This window comes from Palaemon carinicauda, chromosome 25 (genome assembly GCF_036898095.1).
Source record: "Palaemon carinicauda isolate YSFRI2023 chromosome 25, ASM3689809v2, whole genome shotgun sequence".
Classification (NCBI taxonomy): domain Eukaryota; kingdom Metazoa; phylum Arthropoda; class Malacostraca; order Decapoda; family Palaemonidae; genus Palaemon; species Palaemon carinicauda.
In genome coordinates this window covers 18703254-18715136 of record NC_090749.1, presented here as the reverse complement: position 1 = coordinate 18715136, position 11883 = coordinate 18703254, and the positions used below count along the sequence as shown (strand labels likewise).

The 11883-nt window shown below is 35.8% G+C and overlaps 1 protein-coding gene across 1 annotated transcript; it reads left to right on the top strand.

Moving 5' to 3' along the window:
- Positions 1 to 687: 687 nt before the first annotated feature.
- Positions 688 to 4787, top strand: LOC137618906 (uncharacterized). Its single transcript, XM_068349108.1, has 3 exons — positions 688 to 1260; positions 1429 to 1806; positions 4719 to 4787. The coding sequence occupies exons 1-3, from the start codon at positions 688 to 690 to the stop codon at positions 4785 to 4787; spliced, it is 1020 nt and encodes a 339-aa protein (XP_068205209.1).
- Positions 4788 to 11883: the final 7096 nt, after the last annotated feature.

Genomic DNA, 11883 nt, shown 5'->3' with positions numbered 1-11883 from the left:
ATGGTCCTTCGAACCGGATCAGACACCATTGATTTATGGAATCATGAAATTTGAAACTTTGTAAAATCATTCGTAACCATTCACAAATTCATCTGGTCATGTCGTCCATAAAACTCACACACTGACAATTTTAGAGAAAGATTAAGCCCCTACTTTGATAGGCAAAGAGATGTATTAGGACGTAATATTTGAGGTATCCTTTAACAAACAAAGGCAAATCTATAACCAAGCATTTTTAGCCAGCAAGTTCTACCCTGAAAGTGTTCTTGAGCTCTCGTATGTGCGCTTTACCTATGGAAAATACTAATGATTAGTAAAAGGGGTCGATGCGTTGCTTTCTGTTCCAAACGGTAATGCCACATTGGATGTTCAAACTGACTGATTTGTGTATGAGTAACTCGTTAATTTACTTACCTCATTAATTTAAATTTGTAAATATTTACCTTTCTGTTGACTGTAACAAATAATGAAGGCCACTTAATTCTTTTATATGTATTTAATTTTTCATGCCAGTGTGGTGTGAATTGGTAATAGTGACTGCTTGTGTTTGTATGCTTGCTTGGCAACGTTGAGTCTCTAACACTGTACCGGCTTGGCCAACACCTTGCCACCACTTTAAGCCGAATAAAGCCAACGTTCCAGCAACTGTGTTTGGTATTCCATAATTTATTCGGCTTAATATTCACCATGCACAAGTTTCTGATGCCCAGCCCAATTGACATGGACCCAGAATCAGCCGATGTGGAGGGCAAAAGGATTATGTGGTATGATAACTTTGAGGCCTTCTGTGCGGCCATCAACCCGGACTTAAATCCAGATAAGTTGGCCTTTCTTCTTGCTCACGTATCTTGTAAACTGTTAAAGATAATTAAAAGTGCCACCACACATGCCACTGCCATAAGCCCGTTGAAGGCTACATTTATGAAACAAAAAAGAGAGGTGTTTGCCATATACAAATTAGCCACCTGCAAGCAACAGAATGACGAGACTCTAGATGCTTTTTTGGATAGCCTCAAATGTCTGGCCTCGGAATGTAGCTTCACTGATTGTACAGCTGCTCAGGTTGAAGAACTGGCCATCAGAGATTCATACATCACGGGTATGGCATCTAATGCAATCCGACAGAGACTGTTAGAGAACTTATCCTTGGACTTATCCTCAGCTGTGAAACAAGCCTGTGCACTGGAAATGACTCTACTGCATTCGGCATCTTATGCAAGTGAAACCAATACCACAGTGGCAGCATTGATAGATGAAGAGGCAAAACCTGAAACGGATCCCAACAGTTTTCTGATCGAAATGAGTGACTCCTCAAATCCAAGTGAGTGTGCTGCCGCCGTCAGTGGTCAGAGGTGCTTCTTTTGTGGAGGAACCCTACATCCCAGATCCCACTGCCCTGCTAAGAAAGCCTTGTGTTTCAACTGTCAGAAGGTAGGTCATTATGCTCGTGTCTGCAAGTCGCAAAGAAAACAATGGAATAATAATGGTGAATCAACTAACTCTAATCTTGTAGCTGGAATAGTCCCAGACAACCTCCCACAGTCCATCCCTGCTTCCATAACAGGGGCCGCTGGGGCTGCAGCTTCTCCTGCACTACGAAGTGTCTACAAAACTGTCCTACCTGTTGAACTGAATGGAGGCGAGGCCCTGGACGGGCTGGTCGACACTGAACCATTTAAAAGCTTTATAGATGCCAAAGTAGCTAAGGCTATGAACTCAGTGACTCGTTCTTCAGCCTGCTGCATAACCATAGCCAATGCCAAACAGACAATGAAACTTAAAAAGTGTTGCAATTACGATTTAACCGTAAGTGGAAGAGTAAACCCTGAGTTCTGTCTGCACTTGATGGATGATTGCGTGGCTCCAGTTGTTTTGGGACATGACTTCCTACAGTTACATAAGCAAGTCAGCGTAGACTTTGGTGGGATGCTACCACCTTTGGAGCTAAGCATCGAGTCACCTTGTGCTTTGATAGCGGCTCAAATGATGAAAAGTTAAAATTTGTCTTAAAAGGATTCTTGTCGACCGAAATAAAGGTAAAAATCATCTCCCTATATAAGGCTTCACAATTTTTTTTTTTCCTATTATATAAATCAGAAAACATCATCATAACCGAATCCTATAAAAGACGGCAGTGTCGTTATTCTTAATAAACAGACAAGCTGTGTATCATAAACAAAGCTCAACAACCTTTGCAAGATGACACCACCTATGAGAAATTAACCAAAGATCCCCGTAATACAATTGCACTTCAATTGTTTTAGATTTATTGGGAAAATATACAACAATATAAAAGACATTAAGATCTTGGAAAAGTTAAGAATAATAAACCTGTCCTTTACATATTTCTACGACACCCATCCCCCAACCCCAGAACACAAAGGACTTTCTATTCCCTTGCGTCAAACTTCATCTATAACATATCAAAATGATTGGCGGACTTGCTATCTCCCTTTCGAAGGACTTTTTCTTCCACACACGTTAAACATCCAGAGGACTTTATTCAGATATTGAATAGGTTAAATAATATAAAACTCCAAAGTTTGGGCAAGGAATCATAATGATTCTACAAAGGTCACGGGAAAGGTTTTAAGTTTCTTAAGTGAAAAATAGTTCCTTCTTGGCATTATAGAAATAATTATGTTAATTAAACTATGTTCAACTAAAAATTTATTTTCTTTCAATGGTAATTTTTACAAGTAAAAATTTGGATGCAGTAAGGGCAGCCAGGTTTCCACACTTAAAAAATCGCAGCATGGAGTAATTCGAAACTGAAATATCAACAAATGATACACACACACATACGGTATATATATATATATATATATATATATATATATATATATATATATATATATATATATATATATATATATATATATATATATATATATATATATATATAGTAGTGTAATCCATATGTATACTATTAAAAATTAGCAATATAAAAACGGTAAATGTCTGCCAACACTTATTCTAGGATTTTTACCGTTTTATAAACGGATATATTGACGTAAAGGAGTGATATTAAGTTCGCCAACCAGTAAAAGACAATAACAAAGTAAGGTAAAATCACGGTGGCCTGTAATTTTCTGAAATACGGTTGAGAACAGTATATTTTTACGGAGAATTTCCGATTAAAATAACAGATTTTTCCAAGAGTGTATATAAAGACATGTTATTATCACTGGAACAGGGAATCCTATACAGAATATTGCTATTTTTTGAAATGCAATCTATTGGATAATCTGAAAATATAAATTGTAAGAAAAAAATAATCTGTTTAAATCACTTAATGTAAAATTCCCTTGCAAGGAGTTATGTTGCCTTTTGAAAGAAGAGAACTTACTCTTGATTTCCTGTTTCCATTTGCCTCCCTTTTTCTTTCACAACCTTCATTCCATCCTCTTTTCATTATGCTACCTAAAATAGGAAATGTATTCATAAGCCATTTTTTTCCGATATATGTCAATATCTCAACTGCTGCAGAAATGAAAATCTTGTTTGTAATCTATCTTTCCTGGAACGAGTTGTTCTCTCAGACAAAAGTCAGTTTTGCCTTTCATCAATCAAGCGAATATTGACACATGTGCGAAACGAAGCCTGGATCCCTCGATCACTCATGTTTTGCGGGGATTACATGGAACAATAAAATTGCTTTTGCACGAGAGAGAGAGAGAGAGAGAGAGAGAGAGAGAGAGAGAGAGAGAGAGAGAGAGAGAGAGAGAGAGAGAGGATTATTAAACTACCTCGCTACAATTTTACTGAATAATTAAATTGGCTCCCCAACTGACGTCAGGCAACACCAATGAATAAAGAATCTTTTGAGTTCCTAATGCAGATCATTCAAAGCCACACTAGTTACCCCCCCTCTCTCTCTCTCTCTCTCTCTCTCTCTCTCTCTCTCTCTCTCTCTCTCTCTCTCTCTCTCTCTCCATGCACGGGCTAATCATACCCAACTGTCTCAGCCTCCATTCTCAGGTGCCATGCTTCAAACACCTTCATTTTGGGACTGCAACAGACGTTGAGATTCCCAGATGGTTCCAATACAACTATCAACTGTTCAGGGAAGTCAGATGACAAAGGGATTTGTTTCATAGAACGGTCAGGAAGAAAACTTTCATTCTATTTTACAGATTTAAATATTTAATCATTTCTGTCTCTTTAGTATTTTAACTTGTTTCAGTTTTATGCACAATGTGTATGAAAAAGACTAATTTCATAAGATCTTAGCAGAGCCGTTTTAATAACATGAAGCTTAAACGATGACATTATGTCACAGAACAGTTATGGCATATACAAGTTCCATTGAAATTTAGGAAGAAAACTTATCTATTTTTATAAAGTAGATAAAGTAAAGAACAAATGAAAGAAGAAGAAGTAATCTACCATATAGTGGAGGTCCAGGAGCCAACAAAACTCAAAATGGAATTATTCTGGTTTCTTTGTAACCCAACTATAATTACAAGGCTTTTGCTCTCTTACCCAGTCCAAGAGATAATTGAGATATCGATGAATTGATAAAAAGAGTAAAGTATAAATTGAAAGATTATATGCCACAAAAGAGAAGGGGAGATGAAAAATTAGAATTGAATCTTCACCATATTTTAGAAGGTATCGAGAGGGGAAAGATTTTGGGTATGACACCTGAAGGTTTGTTTTGAGGAAATGGGTTACATTAATGACACAAAACCCTTTCCAATTCAATTGTCTACTAGTCTTCATGTGTTTGTTCAAATGATGTAGAGATGGATGTTCGTCATGATCAGAAAAGATTAGAAGATTAAAACTATTACAAGGATTAAACTAATAATCCTATTAAATTTCTTCTCTTTGATGAGATGACTGTTGTGTTACAATTATTACAGTTATCTTTACAGGTAATTGTATTGTATTTACTGAAGGAAAGATATGTCGATCCTGGGAAATACATGAAGGATTCATATTAGCTTTGAAATTAGGTCTTGTCTTCTGATGTTTATTTACATATTTAAAACACCTCGTAAGATAAAAAGAAAACTGTTATTGTTTGTTTGTAGACTATCATTATTTTCAGTATTAACCTTTTCTATTATCATTATTTGTTTGACTTAATGTAGATAACATCAATTTGGAATGAACATGTAATATTCAATCTTTTCTATATTATGACTTAACTCGAAGATTTGAGAGAGAGAGAGAGAGAGAGAGAGAGAGAGAGAGAGAGAGAGAGAGAGAGAGAGAGAGAGAGAGAGAGAGAGAGAGAGAGGGGCAAAGCTAAAATCGAACTTGATGAAATGCAAAAAGGGAAAATGCATAGGTTGCATAAAAACTGCCAGAGAGAGGAGGAGGAAGGAAGAGAATAGACAATTGTTGCATCTCACCAGATTCGAATAGATATTGTTTAGGGAAAAGGATTCAAAAGGGTCTTGCGTTAAAGCTTCGAGTGTTATATATACATATGTGTGTTTTTATATATGTATATATTTGGAATTGGGAACACAGACGAAAGAAGAGATTTCCTAATTGTAACATTTGATGGAGGATAATGAAAAAGCTCCAAATGAGAGTGAGTCACCTGTTTTTACTTCAGTCGAAAAATCGTTCTACAAATTTCGTTTCTCCTTATTATGAATCATACGGAATTATGACTCCCTTGTTCCTCCTTCGGCCAAAAACAGGAATCTCAACTGTTAGAAAATCGTCCGGGGTTTACTTGTGATCGACATCATCAATCCACAACAAAGACAGGATTATAAGTAGCCTATAGTGAACAGAAATGGTAAAAAGCAGCAAATATACGTCGTAATGTGATGTATGTGTACAACTCACCAGCCTACCCCTCTCTCTCTCTCTCTCTCTCTCTCTCTCTCTCTCTCTCTCTCTCTCTCATGCACGGACTACCCCTCTGCTTCCCTCATCTCAGGTGACGCTCTTTCAATATCTTCCCAGATGGTTCCAATACAACTATCAACTGCTCAGGGATGTCAGGAGGACATAGGGAATTTTTTCATGAAACGAACAGGAAGAGAACTTTCATTCTATAAACAGAACACCATAAAAATCTGTGATTTGAAATAAAGGTGGGAAGGAAAAATGTAATTAAATATGATATTTATTACATAAATAAGCCTTCAAAATGGCGTAGTAACGTAGTTACCAACAATTGGTTGGAGAACAAGGCAATTCACGTAGATCGCAGGGCGTTTCCTTCGTTCTGCTTCGCTCGCTGTCTGCAAAGATATATTCAGGAAGATTAGTATCTTAAAGTCATGGTCATTTATGTAGAAGAATATACCCATCGGAATAATAACCCACTTAAAATTACCTTACAATTGAACAACTGAGAGTTTACATTAGTATCAGGAAGGAAATAAAAGGGCCGATACATCGAAACCGAACACCATCCTGAAATGAACGGTAAACCTAATATAAATTTGCTCGGTCGTAACATGGGAGACAATTCGTCATAAATATAATCACTCGAAACAATATATTAGACGATTCTCTTACCCAAGTGTTAACAACGTGAATTTATGAATAAGCTAGAGTTACTAGTCCGAGAGCTAAATCACCTGAAAGGACAAGAGAATACGATATATAAAACATATTGACCACAAAAAACTATTACAAATCTTCATAATATTAAAAATGACAGACAGGAAAACTTTAACCCTGGATAGGTACGGTCCTCGGACACCCCTTTAAGGGTATACTCGGACGCGAACGACCCCGACGCCAAAAAAAATTCTTGAAAAATCAGTTTTTGCAGTAACCTCCTTTTTTCTTTTGCCAAAAAAAACTTCAATGAATGCTTAAAACAACTGTAAAGATAAATACTACTCATCTGTAGAAAAACTATTTATTATAAATATTTTAAAAAATTAAGTAGAAAAAAAAAAGACCTGACATAAAAATTCATAAAAAAAAAGTTTATACATATATACACAAATCCTTTTAGGAATTGATTCTTGAATGTTTAGGACACATCTTGATGTATTTTGGATGAAGTCAGACCCATGGAGGTGAAGATCTGAAATGAGAAAAAAAGGGTAACTTTTTTTGGCCAAAAAAAATTGTCCAAATTTCATGAATTTTTTTGGGTACCCAAATGAAATAGGAAGTGGCTAATTTTTTTAGGGAATAAACATATGTTATCCTAAAATAGAAATATGTAAAAAAATCTTCATTATTTTGTAAATTACATTTATATCAGGGGCCATATCTAAAGGTAATTTTTTGAGTACTTGGAAATTTCGTAAAAAAATACATATATTTAATATATAATATGATATTTATGCAGGTAAAAATATACCAAAATATCACAAATTCTATAGGGAACAAGAATATATATAGATAGGGCAGCTTACGCTTCGGATATGTCCACAAAATGGCCGCCAACCACACTGACTCAGACTCCCTAATCTGCCACTTGAAATGTAGGAAGGGTATGTCAATTTCAAGGTGTTATTTACTAATCTAATTATTATTGGATATGCATAAAAATTGTATGGTGGGTTGCTGGATAATTGTCGATTATTTTACGACTATAAAATTAAAATTCTGACCCAAAAAATTTTTTTTGAAGGGAAATAAAATCGAAAAAAAAAATGTAAAACAATATTTTAGCTAAAAAAATTTGATGATATTCAATCAAAAAAAAAGTAAACAAAATTTTCCGACAAATAAACATCTAGAGGAATCATTACTCTGTGATAGTTCCTTAGTACGTAGTAATTTTGAAAGAATTGGGAAAAAACGAAAAAATGGCAATCACCGGAAAATCGAACACATACCTATATATACGCCATATCTGGCTAAAAAAAAGATAGGCATGGGTAGCCAGATCATCTAGAAACACTTTCCAACACTATAAAAATATAAGTTTTGCGACACTACTTGCCAATTCCTTACGGTAACGTGACTAAGCAAAAAAATGCAAAACATATAAAAAGGGGCACTCGTGGAAAAATGGCCATTCTAATATACGGCATTTCAGAAAAAAAAAATTTCAGCCACGTGCTAGGCAAACCATCAAGGCATATTTTCTGACAAATAAACATATAAATGAAATATTACTCTGTGATAGTTCCTTAGTACGTAGTAATTTTGAAAGAAATGGGAAAAAACGAAAAAATGGCAATCACAGGAAAATCGAACACATACTTATATATACGCCATATCTGGCTAAAAAAAAATAGGCATGGGTAGCCAGATCATCTAGAAACACTTTCCAACACTATAAAAATATAAGTTTTGCGACACTACTTGCCAATTCCTTACGGTAACATGACTAAGCAAAAAAATGCAAAACAAATAAAAAGGGGCACTCGCGGAAAAATGCCCAACATTCTAATATACGGCATCTCAGATAAAAAAAAAAAGACATGCACGTGTTAGCCCAACCATCAAGGCACACTTTCTAACACATAAACATGAAAAAAAAATCAATAATATACGGCAATTCCTTACTACGTAGTAAATTTTTACAAATATTGAAAAAAAAACAGAAATTGGCAACCGCAGTTAAATACCCAATATACCAATAACTACGTCGTATCTGACAAAAACAAAATCACGCATGGGTAGCCAGATCATCTAGACACACTTTCCAACATTAAAAAAGCAAAAGTTTTACGACACTATTTCGCAATATCTTACGGAAAAATGACTTGGCAAAAAAATTAAAAAAAATTAAAAAGGGACACTCGCGGTAAAATGCCCGACATTCTAATATACGACATCTCAGATAAAAAAAAAGACATGCACGTGTTAGCCCAACCATCAAGGCACACTTTCTAACACATAAACATGAAAAAAAAATGAATAATATACGGCAATTCCTTACTACGTAGTAATTTTTACAAATATTGAAAAAAAAACAGAAATTGGTAACCGCAGTTAAATACCCAATATACCAATAACTACGTCGTATCTGACAAAAACAAAGTCATGCATGGGTAGCCAGATCATCTAGACACACTTTCCAACACTAAACAAGCAAAAGTTTTACGACACTATTTGGCAATATCTTACGGAAAAATGACTTGGCAAAAAAATGAAAAAAAATGAAAAAGGGGCACTCGCGGTAAAATGGTCCTCGTGGTGATGAACAACATTTTAACTAAAAAAAAAAAACATGCACATGGTAGCCAAACAATCCACCAAGACTTTCCACAACTGATAACCTATACAAGTTGCACCATTCTACGACAATTTCATAATACGTAATAACTTTGATAATTATGCAAACTACCTCAGAAGGGTAAACTCGGACGCGAACGACCCCGACGCGTCTCAGAAATCGGGGAAGGAGTACAGCTACAGCAATGCACATCTGGACACTACTAGAGCGTGTAGGGGAGACACCTCCTGCAGGTCGATCACCCACAAATTCAGTCACAGGGGTGAGTCACGTGAGAAAAACCTGTTTTTTTTTGACGCTCGGGGTCGCAAACGACCCACCGTACCTATCCAGGGTTAATAGGCAACACAAGGCAATGAGAGTTCGCAATGATAACCTTAAAGATAAGCCCTATATATTCTTGGTACTCACCATTGTCGAACCATGCACAAAGGCGTTGCAGATGGATTTTGGCAGATGTTCACCAGAGGGTGACGTAGACCAGGGATCCCAATAAAAGCCTTTAGTCTAAGACAGGCATGTCGGACAAATCAAAATTGTGGAAACCTTCCCAGGTGAGTGAGGTCTCTGTGTGTCTGTCTCTGACACTGCCGGACGGCCGGGCTGCCTCCCTCCTCGTCGCAGTTTTCGCTCGAGAAAAGCATATGGAAGGAGGAGGAGTTAGCAAACTACCCATCTTTAAAGACTGGACGGCAGGAAAGACAGTTTGATGGTACCAAGAGTAGGGCAATTGAAATACCAAAGTCTTAATAATTACTAGTCTTTCCTGTCGCCATGTGAAAATATGAAATGTCTTTTACAGTCCAGGGGCGAAGATGGGATTTTTTCAGACATGAAAAAATTGCATCCTGAAACATATGTAACAGGACAATTGTACGAAAAAATACATTTAAAAAATGTAAAAATAATTAAATTAAATACAAGAAAGTACAAATACTGAATAAAGATTAAAGCATCTGTCTTGTCCTTTCTTGGCTTAATATAGCAGCCTTTCTTTTGGTTAAGTTAAGGACGAAGTAACAGAATTACTAACATCAGGAGTAGCTGAATTGGTACTTCCTGTGTTTTCTAGTATTGGAATAATATTATTTACATGCAACCTTGATGTCTGGCCTGTTTTTCCCTTCTTAATAACAGCATGGGTAACTTCACCCAAATCATTCTTAAAAACTTCTAGAATTATGCCTAGAGGATAATTATTCCTTTTGGTATGTTCCTCCTTAATTAATACAACATCGCCAACCTTTAGTAATTTATGAGTAACGGGACGATACCGCCCCTTTCTGTCAACTGCTTGCAGAATCAGAGTACCTAGAAATTCATTATGATAGGTCTCTATTAATGTCTGCCTAATTTTACACAACTTTAGGCAATTCTGAGAAATAGCTGGATTATCAGGGTCAAATTCTGGATCTTCAACTGAAAGAGGTTGAAGATTAGGGATAAGGTTTAGAGAAGGCAATTCATAACCTCGCACGAGCTGTTCTGGCGTTATTGGTTCAGGCACGTGGTCAGTCTCAGCACGAACAGCTTCTTTGAAGGCTATAGGTCGTCGATTAATGAGATGCACAATATTACAGACAAGAAATTCAAAGTCAACATACGTCAACACAAAATTCTTAATTGCTCCAAACATTAATCTTTTAACCATTTTTACACAGACTTCTACTAATGATCCCAATTGACTGCAGCCTTTGAAATATTGCTGAAAGGAGAGGGGTTTTACATTATTTTCCTCAAAATATAATTGCGTCTGAGGGTCACTAATGAAGGAAGTTATGGTATTACCTCCTGCCACCAACTGAGTTCCAAGATCACTGATACAAAGTTGAGGAATCACGTACTCAAAGCAGTGTAGCTGAAATGCTCTTAAAAATTCTGCAACATTCAAATTCCTACAAATTTTGAGGTTAACTGCCCTAGACCAAGTACAGGTGATACATAGGTACCAAACCTTACGGGTCTCTTTTCCATCCTTCGTATTGAAGGGTCCTAGATAGTCCATAAATATGTTAGAAAAAGGAACCGTAGGAGGATCTGCTCTGAAGTCTCTGTAAAAGTTCTGATTTAACCTTATATAACGATTATTAAACCTACGACAATGAACACATTGTTTAAGAGCCTTTTTCACAACTGAGAAATGTTTAGGGATGTAAAAATGCTTTCTGAGCTCTGTTAACCCTGGATAGGTACGCTTCTCAGACACCCCTTTAAGGGTATACTCGGACGCGAACGACCCCGACGCCAAAAAAAATTCTTGAAAAATCAGTTTTTGCAGTAACCTCCTTTTTTCTTTTGCCAAAAAAAACTTCAATGAATGCTTAAAACAACTTTAAAGATAAATACTACTCATCTGCAGAAAAACTATTTATTATAAATATTTTAAAAAATTAAGTAGAAAAAAAAGACCTGATATAAAAATTCATAAAAAAAGTCTATACATATATACACAAATCCTTTTAGGAATTGATTCTTGAATGTTTAGGACACATCTTGATGTATTTTGGATGAAGTCAGACCCATGGAGGTGAAGATCTGAAATGAGAAAAAAAGGGTAACTTTTTTTGGCCAAAAAAATTTGTCCAAATTTCATGAATTTTTTTGGGTACCCAAATGAAATAGGAAGTGGCTAATTTTTTTAGGGAATAAACATATGTTATCCTAAAATAGAAATATGTAAAAAAATCTTTATTATTTTGTAAATTACATTTATATCAGGGGCCATATCTAAAGGTAATTTTTTGAGTACTTAGAAATTT

Bases quoted from the DNA above. Each gene is read 5' to 3' on its own strand.
- LOC137618906 (XM_068349108.1), top strand. From the start codon at position 688: ATGCACAAGTTTCTGATGCCCAGCCCAATTGACATGGACCCAGAATCA. The intron at 1,261-1,428 runs GCAAAACCTGAA...TTCAACTGTCAG, and splicing joins CAGCATTGATAGATGAAGAG to AAGGTAGGTCATTATGCTCG. The intron at 1,807-4,718 runs GTAAGTGGAAGA...ATTGTCTACTAG, and splicing joins GTTGCAATTACGATTTAACC to TCTTCATGTGTTTGTTCAAA.